This window comes from Misgurnus anguillicaudatus, chromosome 7, assembly GCF_027580225.2.
Source record: "Misgurnus anguillicaudatus chromosome 7, ASM2758022v2, whole genome shotgun sequence".
In the NCBI taxonomy this organism is placed as follows: Eukaryota; Metazoa; Chordata; class Actinopteri; order Cypriniformes; family Cobitidae; genus Misgurnus; species Misgurnus anguillicaudatus.
In genome coordinates this window covers 9,486,604-9,512,641 of record NC_073343.2, presented here as the reverse complement: position 1 = coordinate 9,512,641, position 26,038 = coordinate 9,486,604, and the positions used below count along the sequence as shown (strand labels likewise).

At 38.2% G+C, this 26,038-nt stretch overlaps 1 protein-coding gene across 1 annotated transcript in view; it reads right to left on the bottom strand.

Annotated features, from left to right (window-relative positions):
* ltbp1 (latent transforming growth factor beta binding protein 1) overlaps positions 1–26,038 on the bottom strand; it is a 132,654-nt gene that overhangs the window by 37,420 nt on the left and 69,196 nt on the right. The window contains exons 9-14 of the mRNA XM_073869399.1: positions 20,495–20,572; positions 15,783–15,905; positions 12,870–13,037; positions 10,762–10,979; positions 5,172–5,256; positions 2,605–2,724 (exon numbers count right to left, since the gene is read on the bottom strand). Of these exons, the coding sequence (XP_073725500.1) occupies positions 2,605–2,724; positions 5,172–5,256; positions 10,762–10,979; positions 12,870–13,037; positions 15,783–15,905; positions 20,495–20,572 (792 nt within the window). The remainder of the gene's footprint in view (positions 1–2,604; positions 2,725–5,171; positions 5,257–10,761; positions 10,980–12,869; positions 13,038–15,782; positions 15,906–20,494; positions 20,573–26,038) is intronic.

The following is a 26,038-nucleotide window of genomic DNA, read 5'->3' as shown; positions in this document are numbered from 1 at the left end:
AGGGCGCTATGTTGCTCCTGTAGCCTACCTCTGAAAAAAATTGTTAACTGAAACATTAAAGGAATAGTCTACCCTTTTTCCATATTAAACTATGTGATTACCTCAACTGAGATGAATTAATACATATCTATCTTTTTTCAATGCGTGCACTGTACAGCGCGTTGTTAATGTGTTAGCATTTAGCCTAGGCCCATTCATTTCCATGGTACCAAACAGGAAAGCCACCAAACACTTCTGTGTTTTCCCTATTTAAAGACTGTTACATGAGGAGTTATACCAGTAAGTATGGTGCCACAAAATAAACTTTTTTTTGTACCATAGGAATGCATGGGGCTAGGCTAAATGCTAACACATTCACAACACGCTGTACAGTGCACGCATTGAAAAAAGATAGGTATGTATTAATTCGTCTAGGTTGAGGTAATAACACAGTTTAATATTGCAAAAGGGTAGACTATTCCTTTAACTTAAAGACAACGGAGAAAGACTTGACAAACAAAATGTCCCCCAAAAGAATAATAATTTTCTAAATAAATGCGACTTATAGTCCAGTGCGACTTATATATGTTTTTTTTCCTCTTCATGATGCATTTTTTGACTGATGCGACTTATACTCCGGAGCAACTTATAGGGCCCTATTTTAACGATCTGAAACGCAAGTCCGAAGCGCAAAGCGCAAGTGAGTTTGTGGGCGGATCTTGGGCGCTGTTGCTATTTTCCCGGCGGGAGAAATAAGTCTTGCGCCGGGCGCAAATCAATAAGGGGTTGGTCTGAAGTAGGTTCATTATTCATAGGTGTGGTTTGGGCGTAACGTCAAATAAACCAGAACGCTATCCAACATTCCCTTTAAACGCAAGGGCGCAAGTTCCATGGCGGGTTGCTATTATTATGACGGATTCGACAGGCGCACGCCAGGAGCGGTTCACGGCCGAGGAGACCGACGCTCTTGTAAGAGCAGTCAAAGACAGAGAAGTTGTTTTGTATGGGGATGGGAGAAACACGCCCAAATCAGCGTCGGTTAAACAGGCGTGAGAGGAAATAGCCGCAATTGTCTCATCAGCTGCGCCAAGCACTACAATGATGTCAGGAGACGGGCGGATCCCAAGCTTGCCAGCATAAATCGGGCACGCCGGGCACACAGGAGGACATCGCTGCGTCCACCCTCACCGCTGAAAGGGTTTTGGGGGCTTTGAAATCGGACACAAGAAACGCAAGCAAGGTTCAACCCCAAAGTACACTTACAAATCAAGTTCACATACATGAAGGTTTCTTATGAAAACATTTGAATTATTATTTAGATAAAATAAACGTAATACAGCCACACAAAAAACTTATGAAAATATTTTAATCGTTATTTGCATGATAATTGTTTAACGCTGCCACACAAAATAAATAAAAACTATCACCACAATGCTCACCACATTGTCTGGTGTATTAATATTTTTTATTGTAACAATTTATGATTTAATGATTTCCCTTATCTTATATTTTTTATTGTAACAATTTATGATTTGCAAAAATAACTGTTGCATCTGTGTAGATTAGATAAGCAATGCGCGTTGTGCACGCTATACATTATGGTCAAGCATGCGCCCTTAAAATAGCATAATGAACCACGCGCAACGCGCCACTGACTTTAGACTAGTTTTTTTTGGTTAGTAGCGCAATTGTTTTTTGAAACTGCAAAATAGCATAAGAGGTGGTTTGCGCCGGAGCACGCCTCCTTTTTTGCACTGAAACGCCCAGGGAGCGCAAGTTTATTCCCTAGTTTGCCGACGTGCGTCTGTGGAGGGAAAAACCCGCTGTGCGCCAGTGCAAAATACGAAATGATACATGCGTCACTGACAAAGTCAATTGCGCTGGGTGCAAGATAGGGCCCATAGTCTGAAAAATACGGTAATCAAAATTTGAGATTGAGGGGCATTAATGTTTAATGCATTGATTTTACTTTAATTTCCATTTTTAACATGGCCTTGACCAAGTTAACATGAAAGACATCAAGTTTATATTTTCACAGAATGTTGTTTACATTACATAAGATGATTTTATGTAGAAAACTGTAAATCACAAAAAAAGACTTCAAAAAAAATATGTCAATGGATCAGTACCCTTTGAAAAGGCCCTACTATGTACCATTTAGGTACAGATATGGACAGTTTTTTTTACCAGTACCTCTGATGTACTAATATGCACTCTTTGGTACCATTGTGTACCTCTAAGGAACACATTTGAATGCTTTAGAAAAACTTTTTAAAGGAAAACAGCCCTAGTGTCAGCTACGGACCATTTTTTACCATTCTGACTGCATAGTACCGCCTACAGCTTACTTGAATTTGTTGTAAATGTTAGACAGGCATTATGATGCTGTGAAAGTCTTAAAGTTTCCTTATACACAAAACACAGTTTGTTTAGTCACTGCTGTCTTGGGTTTCGGGCAACCAATGGTTGATTTACTGATGTTTAAAGGAAAACATCCAGGACGAGGTGTAATGAATAGGACATCCAGTTATTTGTTTTTTAAAATTACGTTGACCAGTGACCAGCTTGTTATGTAAAACTACAGTGTCAGTGTCAACACTAATAGTTTAACCTTTGACTTCTCACCTACACACGTGGTGCTGTCTGTTTCATACCCAGTTTCACAGATGCATTCGTAGCTGTCAGGCGTGTTATAACAGTGTCCTGGACCACAAATAAAGGGCTTCACGTAACACTCGTCAACCTCTGAGGTGAGAGAAAAAGAGAGAGAGAGAGAGCAAAACAAAGTAAGGGCATTTTCACATTACCAAAACGTAATGCATTAAATAAACATAATGGACAAATAAATGAATAGCTACACAAACTCATACGTAAACACATAACTCAAACAATGCATCACTTATTAGTAGCAGACGTTTATTGGCTATAAAGGGACTGTTATGATGTGAATCATTCATTCTCTGAGGAAAAGAGAGAACGGCTTAAGCAAACATCTATCTAGAGAATGCGGATTACATAACTTTTATTAAGCCTCTGTCAACAGTTATCCCGATAAGATCCCCGAGGACTTCCACATAACGTCAACTTCCAAAAAGTAAGGAGAGAGATAGAGTGTGTGTGAGAGAGAGGTTTCAAATATCTCCTTGGAAGAAAAACTAAAATAACTTTGCGACTTCTTAATTGGGCCCTTGCTTTTTGCAGCCCGTCTCGAAAGTAGGGAACATTCTGCTCACCACTTCCTGGAAAATTAATAACCAAAATAAACTTTAAAGGGCAAAGCAGCACAAGGTCAAAGAGGTTAAAAAATCGAATGAAGTTTCACTAAACAACATCCTGTTCATGTCCTGTCTGTTAACTCTTTCGCCGACAGCAACAACTTCTTCAAAATATTTTCTTCTATGAATAAATGAACATACAGTGTATCAAATAAAACAACAGAGCCTCTGCTTATAAACAAGCAACAAAAATAGCTTTTTTCTTTTATCCACTGTTAAATGTGGCTAAATTTATTTAAAAAATACAATCTTTAGAAAAAAACTTATTATAGACGATATTCAAAATGCAATAAACGCCATAAATTTTTTTTTTAAATCAAATCTGGTAAAAAAGTATAGTTAATTCTTAATTTTAGGCTAAATCCGATATCCGCCGTTTTTTCCTGTCATCTTTTCTCCCTTTTTCCAAACCACAACATGCCAGTTCTCTGCATGCCACTTCTCTGCAGAATGCAATAAATCCGCTTAAACAATCACAGCACACCATACGCATTGTAAACAATAAGGGCGGCGCTTTGAATACACACAGAATCCTAGTTTTCCTCATATACTTTGTACTTCGTGATCAACAAACAAACAAAAACGAAATACTTATTTTGATAGCACTGATAAACCTGATGTGGTTTTCTGTAGCAAGGAAGAAACGTAAGCCATCAAAATCTAATAATTTACGTGAGAGGCACTCGTCGAAGGAAAAATGCCGGCTGTTGCTTGTTCCCACACGACAGCATCAAGCTTCTGACATGCTAACACACTGACCCTAACTGTGCATTCAGACCGCCACCGGCGAGAGCGTCAAAGTGGCCGGAAGTCATTCATTTTCAATGAGAGCCGGCAGCGAGCTCCGGCGAGCAGCGGCGCGGCGCGTCATGTACAGCGTGAGCGTCGAGGAGAGTTGAAATCAGTTCAACTTTATGGTAATGAGATATGACGCGGTTCGGCGGCAACCAATCGGAAGGCGGAAATGTTCACCGGCAACCAATCGGAAGGTGGAAACCTCCGCCTGAGAGGAGTTCAGAGAATGCATTCGAGCGTCAGAGCGTCCACTACAACTTTTCTTTAGCGTCGTTGTCAGGGCAGCCAGAGCTTTTATTGACGCTCTCGCCGGTGGCGGTCTGAATGCAGAGTAAGGGATCTTATGAAAAACTTTACATTATTTTACTCAAAGTCAACGAAAATCAAGCAGGACCGAAACATTTTACAGCTGATCGCTGTCAAAAAAGTTCAGCGACGACATCCCAAGGATGGCTGCAGCAATGACAGTGTTCTTAATATGACAAAGTAAGTGTTTTGATTAATGCCATTAATGTTTTTTAATCAGTGTATACCACTAGTCAACTAAATGAATATAACATGGCAAGGATGAATGCACATTTATATATTTATTCAATAGATTTATATATTGATTATGCATTTTGCAGAAAAAATAATCAGTTTTTATAATACATCTTTGAAAAAATTATGGATTTGAATTTTTTATGTTATTATAACCTAAAGATGCTATGAAAAAGTTTGTAACAAATAGTGGTTTTCATCTTGTCACTTTCTTGGTATAGAAAACATATTTTTACCGAAATTAGTCAAAATGGATTTATTGCGTTTTGAAACTAAACTCTTCATTTGTTGTTTTTGGATCCATAACAGAGATCTCTCTATATCACTTTTTATATAACAGTGATGAAATAGAAATGTGAAAATTTACATCAGAAGCAGTTGGTCATACACGATGGAAAATCTTGTCATTGAGACTCTCTACATGGAAAAACCTTAATCAACATGCTGAAATATTTTTTGATCAAATATTTAATAAAAATTAAATATCGAGGTTGTCCTACAAATATTGAAATTAAAATGAACAACAAAAACAATTAACCCGAGGGAAACCGTTTGGTGGATGAAGGGATAGATGACACTTACCTGCCAGTTGTGTCGGCGAAATATCCTGACTTGCATGAGAAGGCAGAATTTCGACTGGAGCAGGTGGTGACACCTTCTCTTTCACCTCTAAAGGAGGACAAGGAACGAGGAATAAAGAAAGGGAAGACATGTAAGAAGTTTCACAATCTGCTCAGCATTTCCTGCTTTCATGTCACAGATGAGAACCGCTAACAAAATTGTCAAGATTTCAATGCATCTTTCTTATGTAAGAACAAAAGAAACTGAAAAAGCCTGACGTCTGGATGCAGATCACACATCAGCCCATCAATGTCACCCTCTGCATGTGTTGTCAATCCACTTTTGCAGATTTGACAAAACAAAATCTCAATTTTAATAGTGCCAGGCAAACACAAATACTTCATGACTCTGTATAAACATTAAGTGAGTAAATAGTACACATATATAGCAGTCGGATGATTGTAATGGGTAGACAGATGATGAGACAGATAGGAGAGATATGCAGACCGGTGACAGATGTTTGGAGGTGGACATATGGATTGGTGTTAGAAAGAGACAGGTAGACAGCCGGTCCAGGTGTTTGGAGAAGGTAGACAGGTAGACAAGTGTTTGCTGGGAGACAAGTACAGACAGAAGGTGGTCTGCTGGGGGACAGAAAACAGAAGAAGTGTTTGGGGGATTAGTAAAGAAGTAGACACATGATGGAGGTAGAAAGTTAGATGGGGAAAAGGTATAAAGAAGACAAGAATTTACAAAAGGACAAGAAGACAGAAGACATGAATTTGGAGTACACACGGGTAGACATCTGGACAGGTGTTTGCAGGGGTAAAGGTGAAGAGGTATTTATAGGGAAATACATAAAGGAATTGAGACCTGGGAAGACAGGCTTTATCCTGATCGACGTACCAAAGCTTTGAAAATCTTTAAAGATCCAATACACTGTCCAACCTTTCTTTCTTTATCATCTCTCTTACACAAGCACACACAGAGACATAAACTCTCTTGATAGTTAAGGTTCTTCTGGGGGAGTGTTGCGTGCTATTGGAGGGTGAAATGAAATGTGCTTTGATCTACACACAGACCATAAACACTAAAATGAGACCCCTATCTCTTCCGGAAACCACACTTTTCCTAAACTGAGCATTTAGAAATTCTTCAAAGACCTGATCAAATGGCAAGATCCTTCTCTAATGACATCATTAGAGAGCTTTGATACATCATTAAACATTTTTTTTTTAAATTTAGTGGATTTATGTTATTCTGTCTCTTAAAGCCTCTTTTATACAGAGATAACAAAAATACGATGTCCAAGGATTGTTTGATTTTGATTAATTCACACTGTCAGTGATTTCTGGAATCTGTGCGCGCACTTAAAAGCGTTATTTGGTATAATGGTTCAAAAACACATTATTTTTCACATAACGTACATTTTGTAGCTCCAGATTTTAGGGATGTCCCGATCCGATCACGTGATCGGAAATAAGGCCCGATCACGTGGTTTCAAACTCGATCGGAATCGGACGTTACCTACCGATTAGGACTCGGATACATATGCAGGGCTTAAAATCTGGGGTTAAAGGCTCGCTCTGCTCCGCGCCAGTGTACGTGCTGCGCTGGCGCGTGTGAACTGACGAGAAGAGAATAATGACGTGTTTTCATTCATAGGCTTTACACTTGGGCGTGTGGGGCACCCAGGACAAAACCGGGTTTTTACCGCTCATTTAAATGACGCTTTGATCGTTTTTGTCACCATGTGCTCTGACGCAGCTCCGCGTCTCACTCAGAACTTCAAGAACGCGCATTCGTGCAGGATCATGAAATTACTTTAGAGATTTAGAGAGAGAGAGGTAAGAATGGTGCCCACGTCGGAAAAACCTAATAGAAGTCTAGAAACAAAGTATTAAAGTATGTATAGCTATTTCACTCATCTCATCACAATATGTTAACTAACTGGATACAACTTATTATATAGTTTAATAAAATAATGTATTTTGATTATACAAATCAATTACATCCTAACTATAGTGATTGCTTTACTAACTGGTGACCAGCTTTGGGAATCTCTATGGCTAATTTATAAGATATATTGCTGAATCAGTATGTTGTTTTTCTTGTTAATTGAGTCTTTTTGGGTAGCCTATCTTATGTCTAGAATAAGTCAAGGAGGTTGATTCTTATAACTTCCTTCAACGTTTGATCAATTGTGCATAATGACATGTGCAACAAATGCATATAGGGTGTCAGACTCATAGATGTGCATAATTTAAAGTTTGGGTCAACATGTGGCCCAGCTTTAAAACTGAAACTTATAAAATCCTTCTCATTATTTTTCAACACATCTACAGTTATGCGCTGGCACATAGTTAGACCCTTTTGACTCCACACAGAAACTGCAACGCGCGGCATGGCATAAGGAACATCCTGGGTCTGTTTATTCGCTCTTCTTTATTCTTTTTTTAATGTATTATAGAAGTATCAGATCGGGACTCGGTATCAGCAGATACTCAAAATCAAATGACTTGGACTCGGACTTGAGGGCCAAAAAACCTGATAGGGGCATCCCGATCAGATTTCCCTGTCTTCCCTGAAACGCACGGATTTTGTACAAAACTGTCCCTGATTGACCAGCTAAACTTTACGTTGTGATTTTCAGCAGGAAATGTAACACTCCTTAACATGTTTGAAAGATTCAGTTGCTAACAAGAGTTAACTTACAGGCTGAGTCCGAAGCGGGAGGAATTATGATAATGTTGGTCTTGTCTACATCACCAATCCCAGGAAGTAAACTGTTGCCTACAATCCGTGTGTTTGTTGTAGTCCAAGAAAAGAGATTTACGTTGGAGACGTTTACTTTGGGGTATGTACCTTTTGCATATCGTTTACATGTACTAATACACACCTACACACCAAAGAAAATGTAAAACTGTGACTTAGACCATTGGTGCTCTTTAACACAAATCCTGTAAAGATGTGACATCAGATGTTTACCACAGCGCCTTGAGTTATCTTATAATCTGTGATTTTCTCATGAAAAACCGAAGTTTGTGCATTTTTTCAAGTTTATCATATACTAGCACATGGCAGACCATTCTATTAAGCTGGCAAACGATCTCAGCTTCAGCGTGGATAGTGAGGAGCTTCCTGGTCTCTGTGAGCGTTACTATGGATTTAAGGCCACCAGTCAATGAGTTAAACAATAATTACGTCATTGTGACGACACACACATCTTTACATTACTTCAACACAACCCTTAAAGGGATAGTTCGGCCAAAAACGATATTAAAGCCATGATCCACTCACCCCCAAGCTGTCCGAGTCGCACACGTCCATCGTTTTTCAGACAAACACATTTTCGGATATTTTAGAAAATATTTTAGATCTTTCAGTTGATTAAATGTAATATTACGGGGTCCAGCCATAGTCCACGACCTTCAAGTCCAAAAAAAGTGGGTCCATCCCTAACAAAAAACAACCAAACGGCTCCAGGATGACAAGCAAAGGTCTTCTGAGGGTGGTCCGTGCGGTGTTGTTGTAGAAATGTCCATATTTAAAATTTTATTAACGTAATTAACTACCTTCCGGTAGCGCCGCCATCTTAGTCTCATCCGCATTCAGGATGAGAGCTTACGCAGCGTACAGAGGTTTCTCTGCTGCTGCTCTGTCCCCCCGCCCTCCGAATTTGTCATACGTCACTAAGAAAAGTGCGTACACTACGCTAATACTCTCTCCCTAGTCTAAGATGGCGGCGCTACCGGAAGGTAGTTAATTACGTTAATTAAATTTCAAATATGGATATTTCTACAACAACACCGCATGGATTACCCTCAGAAGACCTTTGTTTATCATCCTGGAGCCGTTTGGATTTAATTTGTGAAGGATGGACGCACTTTTTTGGACTTGAAGGTCGTGGACTATGGCTGGACCCCGTAATATTACATTTAATCAACTGAAAGATCTAAGATATTTTCTAAAATATCCAAAAATGTGTTTGTCTGAAAAACAATGGACATATGCAACTCGGACAGCTTGGGGGTGAGTAAATCATGGGTTTAATATCGTTTTTGGCCGAACTATCCCTTTAAGGCATTATTCCTGCCTTTTGTTCACACAGGGTGCAAACTCTGGAACTGATTCCAGCACTAGGGATATTACCTTAGTCCCCATCCTGGGATAGATCCTGGGATAAACACAGCAGTCTGAACTCAAAACAAACAACATCTATCTTTTGAGAAATTAACAAATCACTTTCAGACAGCAAATTCTTATATATCTGACATAACACTCAAGGTAAAACTCCTTACATTGTCAAAGTATAAATGCTCAAACACCTCACACAGTTTCCATACGGAATAAATAAGCCACTACTTCTCCTTTTGCTGCTGTAAACACCGACTTTTCTAGTTTTTTTTTTACTAAAAGTCTGTGGTTACAGTATTTGCACCTTTCAGAGAGATGAGCATCAGTGAGGTCAGGCTCTGTTTGGTGGGAGATGGGATCTGACTCAGAGAACGTCTCAATTCATTTTGAAGGTGTTCATTGAGGTCCAGGTCTGGGTTTTATTCAGGTCAGCCAAATTCTTCCAGACTCATATTTTTTTGGCCCTCATGTCTTCTGCTAAAAATGTTTGTCCAAGAATATTGCTAACAGGTGCATAACATCAATCACAGACAGTGGACAAATCTGTTGATCTGGTAATAAGTGGGTTATTACATATTGTATGGTTGGCCACATACTGTATTAGGTCAACTTCAGTTTCAGAGAAACTTTGCAACCGTGGTACAGTCTCCAAGCAACAGGACAAACACTTAATAAAAACCAAGGACAAATACTTTTCTCTGGGATCCTGGCCCACCTCCACAGAGCTTTTTAGTGACGCAATGCTTTTACGGGCTGCTTTTGCAGAGAGGCCATAAAATCAGTGTAGTTTATATTGCGAGAGCATGCTGAAAGGAGAAAATATAATGCGACGCTCTGATCTTTTGGAATCCTTCATCAGTTTTGACTTTGCCTCTGCAAGGTGGAATCAATGGCAGAAACTCTAATGACTCTCTCCGGTACACAGAGAAACGTCCCGTCTCTTCACTTTCTATAGGAACAGCAGAGTCTTGGCTACATTCTGGACATCTCATTTTTCTCGACACCAACGCCAAGCCTCATTCCATTGCCTGGTGCCAAGCGTGCGTGCGATGACATTTAAACAGTGAAGTAGAAAATACGACAAGGAAGAGAGCAAGAGAGTTGAATTTAGGTGAACTTGTGTAGCTATTGTGTGTCTCCTTTAAAAGTCACAAGCAATCTTCCCATTACAAACCCGTACCTGGCCAGTTTCCTTAACACCTGTTTTTGTGCCGTTATATTTAACATTAGCCATATAAAACAGCGTCTGCATATTCAGAAGCATTCTGACTGTTGGACAAGCCATTGAAAAATACAGCCATATATTTAGATCACTGCCCAATTTTCATATTACTTTCCATATGCAACTGGCCACATAAAGATCAAGTTTAAAATTTCTAAAACTAAATCTGACACTGATATATATAGATATAGATATATATAGATATAGATAGATAGATTAAAGATAATTATTTAAATTAAAGTTTTTTCTCACCTCTGGTAGTGGCCTCTCTGTGATGCTGAGAGCCTCTACAGGCTGCGGCTGGGTGGGGAAAGGCACAGGGGGGTCCACAGGTGCTTGGTGTTTGATAGTGGGGTTGTTATGCCCATGACCGTCTGGCTGGCCATGTCCAGCAGGGAATTTGGGCTTGTAAATATGTGGTGTGGTAACATGGTAACCCATTCCTCCGGGGCATATCTCTTTAAATGCAGCTACAAAAGCAAAACAAAGAACGTTCATAAAGAACTTTTATGTTCAATAAAGTCAAACAAACCATAATTACAACAACTAAACAATAAAAATATTGAATTCATTTACATAGCATTAAACTCTTCGTTTACTGAAAACAAAACAAAGTAATGAAATAAATACTAGGAGTGTAAAAATGTAATGGCACTTTCTGTGTGTTCCACTGGATAAGGATGAGTTGCCAGATTCACCCTAATACAGAAAAAATCTTGCACTCTCTGTCAGTATGTAAAATTAATTTAAATGAAAAAAGGCACTAATTCTTCATCAAACAAAAGTGGGCAAACAATGACTGTTTTTAAATCAAATAACATTTTAAAAGAGTAGAAGGGTCATGATGACAAATCACTGCATTCTTGTGGCACAAATAAAAGCTAAAAATTAACACCTTCACTACCTGCCAGTATTGTAAAGATATGCCTACTGTATGATTCACATACTGTAGTGACTGTGGATTTGTAGTGACAAATTTTTTATTATTTACTATTTAACCATTTTACTGAATAAAATCATCCTATGTAATGTAAAGAACAGTGTTGCCAACTTGGCGACTTTGTCGCTAAATTTAGCGCCTTTTCCCAACTGTTTTACAAAAAAGCGTCTAGTGACAAATCTAGCAACTTTTGGGTGAGCCGTAGCTTGAGATTTGCCGTTTTGGGTGTGTTCTTTTAAATGCAAATGAGCTGATCTCTGCACTAAATGGCAGTGCCGGTGGTTGTATAGTGCATATTAAGGGGCAGCATTATCCCCTTCTGACATCACAAGGGGAGCCATATTTCAATGACCTAATTTTTCACATGCTTGCAGAGAATGGTTTGCCAAAAATACGTTACTGGGTGTTCTTTTTCATGTTTTCTAGGTTGATAGAAGCACTGGGGACCCAATTATAGCTCTTAGCGGGCGTGGACACCAAAGCTTTTACACCCGCGGCCGGCACATGTTTTCAATTGTTTCCAATGGAAGCTCTGCGTTTTCAAATAAGCCAGCAGCTAGCGGTTTTCTTCCGCACTGTAAACCGGCGCTCGGCGGTTTTTTCGTGCTCGGCTCTGAGCACCGAGAGTTGAAAAATGTTCAACTTTTGATGAAAAGCTCTGCTCGTCAATGTCAGTTCTTACGCGACCGTCCAATTACAGTTGAGGAGGGGCGGGGCAAGTATCACAGCAACCAACGTCTCATATGTATCAGAGCTACCAAAGCGCTTAGCTGAAGAAAGCTGGCACTCAGCTTAAAAACATCTGGCATTCACCGTCCTCCAGGCGTTTTCAGCCGCGTTTAAAAGTTTGGGTGTGCACAACCCCTTAAACATGGAAAATGTCAGATTTTCATGATATGTCCCCTTTAAATTATACTTTGTGACAGTTCAGAGAGTAAGAGAATTTGAAGTGCCAATGTAATCAAAATGCAAATACGACGTGATGACGTCACTTATATGTAATGACGTAAGCAGGCTTTAGCTACTTTAAATTAAAAATAGTTGGCAACACTGCTAAAGAACATTCTGTAAAAATATAACCTTGGTACAGTATCTGTAATATTAGTAAGGCTATGTCAAAGACTGAAATCAATATAAAAACAATGATTGATTAAACTTTGATGCTCCAAATCTCATAATTGTATTAGACATACAGTGTCACATATAAAGGTCAAGTTGTAAAATCAAAAATATACAGCACGACCAACAAAAACAGAGTGATTGCGTGTAAAAGCATCTACGTAGCAGAGATGTGGAACACACATGCAACCCACAATGAAGTGTAGGACGGAAAGTTAGTGACTAATAGAACAGGTGATACCAGGTAGGACCAACATGGAGCGTTGTTGAGTAAAGGGGGGGCGTGTCTCAGGTAGCTTACCTGTCCCAGGTAGAGGGCAGTGTTCACAGCGAGGCCCCCAAGCTTTGCCCACACTACAACAGCACAACTGTTTACTCAGCTGAGTGGACACGGGGTGCAAGCACTGCTTTCCCGAACTGACCAATCGGAAGCAAGCACCCTTCTCCTCAAGAATGGCAGGTGTTTCGGCTGGTCACCGTGGAGACGGAAAGAGGGAGGAAGGGGAGGAGTGTGCACGGTGTATGACACAAACATGGAAGAGAGAAAAATAAAGAACAAAAGACAAGAAAAAAGATTCCCTTCACCTTTTGCAGTACCAAAACAATTGCTTCTATATGCACACGAATAGGGACTGTGTATAAAAAGTGAAATGATTCGAAGACAAGAAACTGTGTGATCAGAAAAGTTTGTTAAAACAGACATGCAGACAATCAAGTGCACAGCAAGAAGTGTGCGAGATGTTATCCACAAAGGTTAAAATATGAGGGTCAGGTGTCTCAGTTGGTTTACACTTCAAATTTCATCAAAAGAGCCTGCTAATAATTGTCAAACACAACTTTCATGAACAAACAAACCGAAATTGACTGAAAGCTTTTAAGACGACTCTAAAACTACATAACACCATGTTCTAGAGATATAATTTGGCAAGCTCTACCTTCCAAAGAAAGGTCCACCGTCTATATTTATCACAATTACATAGACAGCATACTCAGGTTACCTCATACAATCATATAGAAAGTGAGAAAGTTTTTGTGCACCGTTGACCGACTCCATAAACCATGCCAGAACATTTCACTTGTTCATGCCTGAACAGCAGTGACCCTTTTAATTATTTGGCAGCCACAGTTAGTGTTAGATGCCTTGTTAGGTCATGCTGCTAGTTCTGCTAATCGACAGGTCTCAATGTTATTCATTGGTACAATGTGAAGCGATTAGCTTAAATTGATCAATTTCAGAAAATTGAAGATGTTATTAAAAGTGTACGCATGGAGAAAGCAGAAACATGCCAAAGAGATCAGCCTTCCATAAGACTTAGGAGGTAGAGAAGGGAAGAAGGGAACAGAGAAAAGAGATATAAGGCAAAGAAATGAGAATTGGAGAGAAGAAAAGAGGAGAAGGGTGGTAAGCAAGATGAGAGAAAAGAAGATCAGAGAATAGGATTAGTGGTGAGGACAACAGGGAGAAAATGAAAGAAGATCAGATAGGCGAAGACAGGAGAGAGGAAATAAGAGATAAGATATGAGGCAAGTTAGGCTATGTTTACATTAAATGCGTTAAATTTTTAAAACGCATTACTTTTGCCACGTTTACACCTTTCATTTACACTACGCCACCGTTTTTGACCCTCATAAACAGAGTCGTTCGTAAACGCTGACCCTGTTTTAGTTTGAGAACTCTGGGTTTGCGCTGCAGTGTAAATGAACATAGACGGAGTCTTATGTTAACGAACAGCTGATGTTAACGTGACAGTGCATAATTTTAAAAGTAAAAATTATTTTTATTCAGGTAAATGGAGGTTTGCAACAGAGGTTTTGCCAAAAATCTACCAACCAGCTATTATAAACGCTATATCAGATTGTTTTAACATATATCCTTATATAATGTCTGTTTTATATTTATGTTTGAGTATTGTTAGGTTTGAATATTGTTGTAATGTTGTTTATGTTTTGTTTAAATTTAGTAAGCTTATTAGGAAAGATAGACTGTAATTTTAAACGCCATATAGGACGTTGTAAAGGCCAATATGAAGGGAGAATTGTAATGGGTCAGACATTATTTTAATTTAATTTAATTTAAACGAAATGAATTTCGTTTCATATAATTTGTCTCTTAATTTTAATTGATGTTTTGTTGATATGTTTTGTGAATATAAATTAATAAAAACAATAAAATCAACGTCATATTTATTTTTAATGCTCGTTTAGCCGATTGCGCTTTTTGCTATTTCTGTGTTGCTAGCAGAGGACATGCATGGACCTCGCACATTTTAAAAATTAACGTCATATTAATTTTTAATACTTTAGCCGGCAACGCCTTTTTGTCGGAAAATGCGTGTGAGGGAACACATGCACTGAACAGCGACAGGTGAGGGAAGATAAGTTAATTGGTGTTTTTCTGAAGAATACAGTCAGTTCGTACGAAAATTTTCAAATGGACTATAAGATCATAAATATGAACTGCGAACAATGAACTATTATTAATATAACAGCGTGAAATGGCTCAAGAGGAACTCCCTACATTAAAGGAATAAGCATTTCTGTAGGCTAAGGCTATACTTCACCTCTTATTATGTTTGATTGAAGTTTGCATTTGCTGAAATTTATTTTTGCTTCAAGTTCGTTACTGTTTAGTACTGTTCACTTAAATGCTTTCTTTTTAAATCATAAACACCGTTCTGTTTGGTTTATAACATCAACATTAACCTATTAATCATATTAATATGTTGTAGGGGGGAGCTAGAACAATATAATACTTTCCTGAACACATTTTTATTGGTTCAAAAAAAGTGTCTGTTGTAGTCGGCAAATGATCCAGGTATGAATTTTTGTCAATATCGCACACCCCTAGGCTGCATAAATGCGCAAAGCTAAGCTATTATTAGAGTAATAAGTTATTTTACACTTTTATGCGCATGCCCAGTTACAGTTAATTGGTCATGTTTCATGCGTTTATGGTCGGGTCTAGTGTGGATGAAGATTCTTTTGAAAATGCCAGTATAAACGAGGATCGTTTTCATTTCAAAATGCCGTTTTAAAACACAAATGCTCTAATGTAAACAGGGCCTTAGTGTGAGCAGAGGAAAGGTAAGAAGAAAGGACAGGAGATCAGATAAAAAGGAGAAGAGAATAGAGGCAGGTGTAATGTGAGGAGTGGTGATGACAGGAAAGAGAAAAGAAGATATGAAGAGGAGAAAAGAGAAATGTGAAGACTTACGGATGCAGGTGGAGAGGGTGGGGTCAGGCATGAAGCCGGTGTTGCAGTAACACTTGTAGCTGCCCATGTTGTTGATGCATTGTCCATTGGGACAAACACCTTGAATTTGACATTCATCAATATCTAAGAGCAAAAACACATGCGACAGGTGTTCAATTGAGAGTACAGTTCAAAAGTGATTTTGTGCACACAGAGATTTTACTCGTGTGTGTACTTGTCATTCTTAGTCAAGTAACATAAGCGCTTATTATGCGATCTGGATGCAGATTCAACACACTTCCTAATGCAATGCTAATGTGTTCATGATATAAGTGATGGGGAGGGCATACACTCCTTCTCACAAGCTATCAAATATTTGGCCAGAGCACAGCATGGCCTGCCGGTGCTGTCAATCAAAGCTATGACATCATAGTGAAAGAAATAAGCTTCACTATTAAATCTGTGGTGTTACCTTATTTGCATTTTCCTTAGTGAAAAAACAAAACAAAACGCAGAAGAAAGCGCATACACACATAAACATAATTCCTTCTTAGTAATTTATCATCTACCAATAAAATTGAATTTATTTTTCCCCACTAAGTACATTTCTTTATTTCTTCATTTACACACCAGACATCTCTTTCTCTCTCTTTTCATTTTAAGGTTCTTCATTGGCACAAATAACTGCACATTTGTATTGCCCGACCATTTGAAGCTTAGCTGCGTAAAATTATTTAAGCAAATTACAAAGTAAAAAAAACAAATTTAAAACACAAATAAAACGAATAGAAAATTAAAAATAACAAGAAAGAACAAGGCTGCTTATACAAATTACAAGACCAGGCTGTTTATAACCATAAAACCTGACACTAAAAACAACAACATGGGCAAGGGATCCATCCATTGCCCATAAAGCAGATCTAAATGAGTAATGGCAGGAAGAGTTCCCAGAGCTTCAGAGCCTGGCAGGACACTCATCTACTAGCGCAGTTAAAACTCGTGTGACGCAAGAAAGTTGCAATGATTTTTTAAGACCCTCAGGCCCGGTTATCAGGACATAAATAATATTCAGACTTGGATTTTTACATCCTGAATGCCAATTCTCTAAAAAAAAAACATTTGGTAACACTTTATTAGTAAATGTACTACCTAACATGAACTTACATTGAACAATACCGATTTCCGGAATTTTTAATCCTTGTTAATGTTTGTTAATGCCAATACAATTGTTCATGTTACTACATGGTGCATTAACTAATGGTTACTAATTTTGATTTTAAGAATATATTAGTAAATGATTAACTAATAAATGCTGTAAAATGCTTGTTCATTGTTAGTTCATGTTAGCTAATGCATTAACTAATGTTAACAAATAGGGGTGAGCGGGGGCGAAAGTAAAATTTTCATAAAAACGTAATTTTAAAGCAACACCAAAGGGGTTTTTTTACCTTAAAATAACGTTTCCAAAAAAGTTTCAGTCGTTCATCCACTCGAAACAAGGTGAACGGCACTTTCAAATTCGCTTTGCAGCCCTCTATCGGCCAAAACCGCACTAAAGAAGTTTCCAGTCGGGTCGCAGTCCTGTAGTTCGAGTGAAAACTACAAAAACTTGCTTTACGGCAGACCTACAATCCAATCAGATCCAGCTATGCTACAGTATTTACGTCAGTGGTAATGGACAATTACGCTTCTAACCTGTAGGGGGAGCAAAGAGCAAAAACTCTTTAGTGTTTCTTTAAAAGATAATGTTATAGACAGAGATATATTATTGCTGTGGTCAATAATTCACAAGTGTGGTCTATCAATACAAGGGGAAATTTTGTAAAAATGTAAAACGACTTCAGTATAATTTCACTTTTTGTAGTGAATTGTTACTTTCGACCCCACCTGCAGGGACGAAAGTACAACACAGGTGAGTCAAAAGTAACACAACAAAACAAGATAGATTTTTGTGTTACACATGTTTTTTTTCAATATATACATGACTATGACCTAGTTAATATGTAACTACATTTTTATTTTAAATTTCAGTTTAATCAAATGTTTCAAAAGCAACCAACAGTACAATCTTAAATTGTTGAAAATAAAATACTTTTTTTAACAGTTTGAACACTATGAAAATGAAATTAAATCAAATTAGAATAATATAAATTTTCAACATATACAATAGTATTAGCAGCGGGACAAAAGTAACAAGTGTTACTTTCTTCCCGACAAGATCTCCTCATATTTAAACTCAATTTACTTTAATTTTGAAAAACTGAGAAGTCAAACTTTAGGATGTGTTAGGTCACTAAATAACCTTTAGATCAGGGGTGGGCAACTGCAGAGTTTAGCTCCAACCCTAATCAAACACAGCTGAAAAATCTAATTGAAGTCTTCAGGACTGTTTGGAAATGACATTCAGGTGTGTTTGTTTAGGGTTGAAGCTAAACTCTGCAGGACTGTGGCCCTCGATGCCCACCCCTGCTTTAGATTGATCAGTATAGTAACACATGAAACGAGAAATACAACGTGTTGTAAGAAAAAAATGACTTATAATGGTTGAAAACACCTTTCTGGATCTTCACATGGAAAACGGTGAGTAAATAACGCACTAATTAGCAGGTCTGTGAAGGGTTTGTGTGCTAAAGATGCTGTCATAGTCTGGGATGTAAATGTTATCAAGGCTCGGAGAAAATCACTTTATTACTTTCGTCCCGTTACTTTTGCCCCGGTTTTCCCCTACAAAATTATTGTATTAGTGTGTTACAAAACATTTTTGGATGTATTGTAAACTAAAGTCTATGAGAACAACTCTTGGTGAGAGTCATTATGCTAATATATAAAATCGAAGACCAATGTCACAAGAACAAACATTATTTTAATCATTTATTTATTGTGACATTTCTGATCACAAACCCTTAACATAAGAATTTTTTTTGAAAAAAAAAAATAGTTTTGCACTTAATTGCAAAAAAATTAAGTGATTACATAAATATTACTTAATGTTAACAGTTTGTCTTGCTAACTGCACTTGACTATGTCTCAATGTTCTAGAGTGGCAGATCTGGGCAAGACCAGTTAAACCAGACTTCTGCGGCCAGACCACACGCTGGGCACTTCCACCAAAACAGCCTGCTTTACTTTTAGCTGCGGTTCAGCTCTGGTTTTGGAAGGCTAGGAAAACTAGTGGTGGCTGTTAATAGCATACGTCTATGTATTTTGCATCTGGGGGTGTGTGGAGAATGAAAGAGAGATGGAGTGAGCAAGGGTAAATATAATATATAAATAACCAAATGGCAACCAGTCCCTTCTTTTTTCGATGGCGCTCGATGCGAAGTTCATCACAACATGTATGTAGCCCATCATGTGTGTGGTTCCTTTTTTCAAAATATGGGTTCTGCGCATCGAGAGATCCTGTGTGCCGCACGTGTCTTGTCAAAATAAGTGCCTGCTGCAGATGCGTCAAAACCGTTTATGATAACAGAGATGCTCGCGTTTGCCAGATACTCACATAATCTCATGCGTAATCAGAGTTTAATGTTAAGGGAGTGTCTTGGGTGTATGTTGTGAACGTGAGCGTCTCCTTTATCATAAACAGTTTTGACGCGTGTGCAGCAGGCATTTATTTTGACAAAACACGTGATGCACATGGTTCACATGACGCAACAAACACATATTTTGCCAACGCAAGCAACACACATGACACTTCGAACACTTATTTTGAATAAGCGCCCCTCGGATGAGCAGTCACGAGTTGCCACTGATATAACCTAATGGTTAGAGCATGGTCCTCCAACCCTGTTCCTGGAGGGAACCAGTCCTGCAGATTTCAGCTCCAACGCCAAACCAACACACCTGAACCTGCTAATCTTGTTCAGGGCTACCTAAAAATTTGAAGCAGGTGTGTTGGAGTAGGGTTGGAAAATATGCAGGACTAGAGAGTTGGACTTGTAACCCAAAGATCGGCACTCCGATTCCTAACGGTACATTCACACGGGGCGAAAGCGTTAACGCTTGACGGAAGGCTTGTCTGAAGCGTGGCCAACAGCCAATCACAGTGGCCGCAGCACATGCTCCAGTCTTCCATAAATTTAATTGGCTGGCTCTGCCTAGGTTATTTGCATAAGGCAATCTGATTGGCTGACGCTCGCGTTGCCGCTTGAAAAGTTGAGAAATGTTTATCTTCTGTCTGGGGCAACGGCAGTGACGTGGCGCCGACGGATCCACAATTCAGTTCGCCAACGCTTGACGTCATCCATTAAAAGTGAATGGGAAGCATCAACGCTTACGCCTCGTGTGAATGCGCCGTGAGAACATCAGGAAATGACTGAGGTGCTCTTGAGCAAGGCTTTTCTTGTCTGAGTAGTCAAAGGCATAGGCATGTGGGAGATGATCTGAATTATATATGTGTCATTGACAACCAGATGCTCTGTCTATTCATTTACACCCTGCTTTGAGTCTCCCATTATTTTTCAATCTCTCTTGCTTTCTTTCTGTGTTGGCTGATTGATGCAAAATCATTCTTTATGGCCCATTTCTTTAGAATGAGAAAATGAAAGTGCTCTTTCTTGCTCGACTTTTTCGGCAAGTGCAAAAATACACAACTGATGCACAATTGCACACGTACAAATAGCAACACGCTGTACATGGACACAAGTATAATGCAGGAAAAAACAGCTCATGGTGAAAACATAAACATAGCATGCCTACACAATACATTGTCACAAGAAACAGGCCATGATTCTTACCGACGCAGCGGGTGGCATTCAACCTCTTGTAGCCTGGAGGACATTCAATCATGGTGGTTGGCCTCTGAAGAGGAATTGCTTTGGAGGAAGAGAAAAAGATAAGGGCAAAAAATACCTTGGTTACTTTCAAAGGTTCTCTTTCTGTAATTGTAAGTTTAATTAGAAAACCTTTATAGTCATGTTGTACAGTAAATTCGTCTTGAGGGAAAATCATGGGAATGATAAAAAATACCAGTGCCATTTCTCTATCACTCTCATTAAACATTATAAATGGAGAGGAAAAGGGCGAGAGTGTAACACTAATTTGGAAAAGAACATAACAGCATTGCCCATCATATTTTAAGCCTGCTTCAGAAATAAAGGGGGATGAACCCCAAACTTATTTACATCGCACCTCAACACTTGGCTTCAGTCACTGCCATGCTGCACCGCCTGGCTTCTATTTCCATTAGATGCCATAGTAAGGATCTGCCTTCAGCTGTTGCTAACAGACCTTTGAGACAGCCGTAAACTCCATATCTACTTTGCACCTCTCATTTATATATACTGAAGCTTTCAATGCCTTCAAAATCAAGTCAACATCCACATAATTGGACTGAAGAAACGACACTTTTCAAGTTAAGCAAAAACATGTGAATTGGCTTTTAAAGACTGAAACAACAATACTTAAATATTTCAGATATTCGTGAATGTTTATTTTTGTGACATCCACAGGGTTTAGATCAGTGATATGTCTGGGAATGCATAGAATGCAGGGACGCCCATATATGGGCAGAGAATTTCAAAAGAATTTACTGTATACTGTTCAGTGAATGGGGGTCACACTGTCTGAGATTGCTTTCCAGAGGGTTCCAGAGAAACTGACTTCAGAGCAGTGACTAAGCATGGAGGAATCACAATTGGGTGATTGCAAATGTGTGCGAGTTTAAGGAACCAGGTCATTACTTAGCAGCAGCGTGTGCCAGGTGAGTCAGCAAGTCAGTAAGTTCACAGCGTGTAACCAAATACTTTTCGTTTTTCGTCTGCCTACTCATTATGTTCCTTCCTTTTCTCTGTGGAATCCATCCCTTTCTTCTCTCTGTGTCTCTATTAGGACCATGTGTCAGTTGAGTCATAGACTCTCAGAGGTTTGACATCAGCTCAAATGGTTTTAAAACGAAACCCCAACTCTTACTTTCAGTGATAGTAAGAATCAAGACTGGGCCTCAGATGAATAATGCTTTCAGTTTTTTTAATTCTCGGCTGAGCTCTAAAATCATGTACTGCAAGTGTTTTACATCATCTGAGGCCTAACAAATAGACTTTGAACACTGTATAAGTGTGTATATTATTTTAATCAAACTATTGTTTTTTACCAATTTTACAATGTACAGTTGAATTTCTTACTTAGTATTTTTGTCTTGTTTTCAGTAAAAATATTTAAAAATTCTTAAACTAAGATGCTTTTTCTTGATGAGCAAAATGACCTAAGAAAATAAGTTTAGGATATAGACAAAGAACAATTCCCGCACACTATCTGCTTGCTGAATTTTTTTTTTAAATGAAAGTTGCGTTGCTTTTTTTGAATGAAAGTCGCGTTGCAACGTTTCGATCAACTGATCTTCATCAGGCAACTTGAGTTGCCTGATGAAGATCAGTTGATCGAAATGTTGCAACGCAACTTTCATTAAAAAAAAGCAACGCAACTTTCATTAAAAAAATAAAAAAGTTTTTTTCAGCAAGCAGATAGTGTGCGGGAATTGTTCTTTGTATATTTTGAGACTTTTTGTTGTCTTATCCTACGCACCTATGTATTGACTTCAGGTGTGCGACGCTAATTTGTGTTATTTTTTAGACAAAAAAATATACAATTTAAGTGACAAATTTAAAACAAGCAAAATATCTGCCAATGGGGTGAGAAAAGATCTTGAAACAAGTTTTCTTTTTAGTTTAACACTTAATTCAAGCTATTTTTTGGCAGATAATTTTGCTTGTTTTAAGCACAAGCAAGGGTGAGACATGTTTGAAAGGCAGTTTCCTGGACAGGGTTTAGATTAATTTAGGACTAGGCCTAAGACATTTAAGCTGTTTTTACAAACATATCCTAGAAAATTACATTACTGGTGTGCATCTTGAGACAAAACAATAGCACTGATGTATGTTAAGGTATGTCAGTGCAAGGTGTTTTTAAATTAAATCAGCTCAAACATGGATTTCAGTCTGGGACTAGGATAAGCCCTGTCCGGGAAACAGCCCCTGTGTGGAAAAATAAGAAATTTTGTGTGAGAGATGTTTGTGTGTGATAGTAAGATATGTTCGTGTGAGAGACATTTGTATTTGTGCATTACAGAGATGTTTGTGTGTGAAAGATACAGTGGGGTATTCCAACTATTCTTCTGACTCCTTGGTCAGAAATTTTGCAAGGAGCTCCTATACATGGCCGGTTGATGATAGAGTGATGTTGCTTCCACTTGCGAATCATGGCCCCAATGGTGCTTACAGGAAGATTACAAATACATCTGTATCTGATACATTAATATGTTTCGCAACAACAAGATTGCTAATGTCTTGGGGGTGCTCTTTGCTTTTACCCATCATGAGATGTTTCTTGTGTGACACTTTGGTAACGAAAAGCCTTTTATAGCTCATCAATTTACTAACCCAGCTGATAATAATTTGCACAGATAGGAAATATAATATTACTTTCTAAATGCTTATGGATTTGCTGGTACCTTGCCTAGGTGTCTAGCTTTATCTTAATGTGTTCAATACTTTTTTCCTTTGTCATAACTTTATTTATGGACTGTAATGTTGTGAATTCTTTATATTTGTGGATTTCCTGAGATAATACTGATGTCTGATAAAAAATTTCACGTGAATAACCTCATTGGAAATAGATGTACTGAAAAAATGTTGATGCGTTCAATACTTATTTCCCCACTGTATTTGTGTGTGATATATTTGAGTGTGAGAGGCGTTTGTGTGTAATAGTGAAAGATGTTTGTGTGAGAGCACTGCAAAAAATTTATGTCTTACTTAGTTTTGTTTTGTTTTCCAGTATAAATAACAAAGAATTCTTAAATTGAGATAAATTTAAAATAAATTTGAGATAAATAAAGTGGCTTAAAATATGAAGTCTTGTTATGAAAGTCTAAATTATGAAAATCAACAGGTTTATACTTAGAACCAGTAAAAATATCTGCCAGTGGGGTAAGGAAAAAAATCTTAATTCCAGTTTCAACGTAATTCAATAAACTTAAATGTAAGTTTATTTTTCTTACCCCACTGGCATATATTTTTTACTTGTTTTAAGCATAAACTTCTTAAATTTCATAATTTATTTCAGTAAACAAGACTTAAAATCTCAAACCACTTATCTCAATTTAAGAATTCTTAGTCTGTGTCTGAGAGTGAGATATATGTGTGTGTGTGTGTGTGTGTGTGTGTGTGTGTGTGTGTGTACCTGGTAATTATCACGTTGTGGGGACCATAGAGAGTGAGAGTGAGATATTTATGTGTGAGAGTGAGATATTTTTTGTGTGAGAGTGAGATATGTGTGTGTGAGAGTGAGATATTTGAATGTGAGAGTGAGATATTTGTGTGTGAGAGTGAGATATGTTTGTGTTCGAGTGAAAGATATTTGTGTGTGGGAGTGAGATATTTGGTGTGAGAGATATTTGAGTGTAAGACTGAAAGATGTTTGTGTGTGAGAGTGAGATATGTTTGTGTGAGAGATATTTGTTTGTGAAAGTGAGATAATTAAGTGTGAGTTGAGTGATGTTTGTGTGTGTGAGTTACAGAGATGTTTGTGTGTGAGAGATCTGAGTGTGAGAGATCTTTATGTGTGAGAGTGACTGTTTGTGTGAGAGATATTTGTTTGTGAGAGTGAGATAATTGAGCGTGATAGATGTTTATGTGTGAGATATTTGTGTGTAAGAGTGAGAGATATTTGTGTGTGGGAGTGAGATATTCGAGTGTGACATGAGTGTAAGACTGAAAGATGTTTGTGTGTGAGAGTGAGATATGTTTGTGTGAGAGATATTTGTTTGTGAGAGTGAGATAATCAAGTGTGAGTTAAGTGATGTTTGTGTGTGTGAGTTACAGAGATGTTTGTGTGTGAGAGATCTGAGTGTGAGAGATCTTTATGTGTGAGAGTGACTGTTTGTGTGAGAGATATTTGTTTGTGAGAGTGAGATAACTGAGCGTGATAGATGTTTATGTGTGAGATATTTGTGTGTAAGAGTGAGAGATATTTGTGTGTGGGAGTGAGATATTCGAGTGTGACATGAGTGTAAGACTGAATGATGTTTGTGCGTGAGAGTGAGAAATGTTTGTGTGAGATATATTTGTTTGTGAGAGTGAGATAATTGTGTTTGAGAGTGAGATATGTTTGTGTTTGAGTGAAAGATATTTGTGTGTGGGAGTGAGATATTTGGTGTGAGAGATATTTAAGTGTAAGACTGAAAGATGTTTGTGTGTGAGAGTGAGATATGTTTGTGTGAGAGATATTTGTTTGTGAAAGTGAGATAATTAAGTGTGAGTTGAGTGATGTTTGTGTGTGTGAGTTACAGAGATGTTTGTGTGTGAGAGATCTGAGTGTGAGAGTGAAATATGTTGATATGTGAGAGTAAAAGATGCTTCACTGTGAGAGATGTGTGTTTGTGTGTGAGATATTTGTGTGTGGGAGTGAGATATTTCAATATAAGATATATTTGTGTATGAGATATGTTTGTGTGCGAGTGAGAGATATTTGTGTGTGGGAGTGAAATATTCGAGTGTGACATAAGTGTAAGACTGAAAGATGTTTGTGTGTGAGAGTGAACATTTTTTGTGTGCGAGTGAGAGATATTTGTGTGTGGAAGTGAGATATCCGAGTGTGACATGAGTGTAAGACTGAACAATGTTTGTGTGTGAGAGTGAGAAATGTTTGTGTGAGAGATATTTGTTTGTGAGAGTGAGATAATTGAGCGTGATAGATGTTTATGTGTGAGATATTTGTGTGTAAGAGTGAGAGATATTTGTGTGTGGGAGTGAGATATTCGAGTGTGACATGAGTGTAAGACTGAATGATGTTTGTGTGTGAGAGTGAGAAATGTTTGTGTGCGAGTGAGAGATATTTGTGTGTGGGAGTGAGATATTCGAGTGTGACATGAGTGTAAGACTGAACGATGTTTGTGTGTGAGAGTGAGAAATGTTTGTGTGAGAGATATTTGTTTGTGAGAGTGAGATAATTGAGCGTGATAGATGTTTATGTGTGAGATATTTGTGTGTAAGAGTGAGAGATATTTGTGTGTGGGAGTGAGATATTCGAGTGTGACATGAGTGTAAGACTGAATGATGTTTGTGTGTGAGAGTGAGAAATGTTTGTGTGCGAGTGAGAGATATTTGTGTGTGGGAGTGAAATATTCGAGTGTGACATGAGTGTAAGACTGAACAATGTTTGTGTGTGTGAGAGTGAGAAATGTTTGTGTGAGAGATATTTGTTTGTGAGAGTGAGATAATTGAGCGTGATAGATGTTTATGTGTGAGATATTTGTGTGTAAGAGTGAGAGATATTTGTGTGTG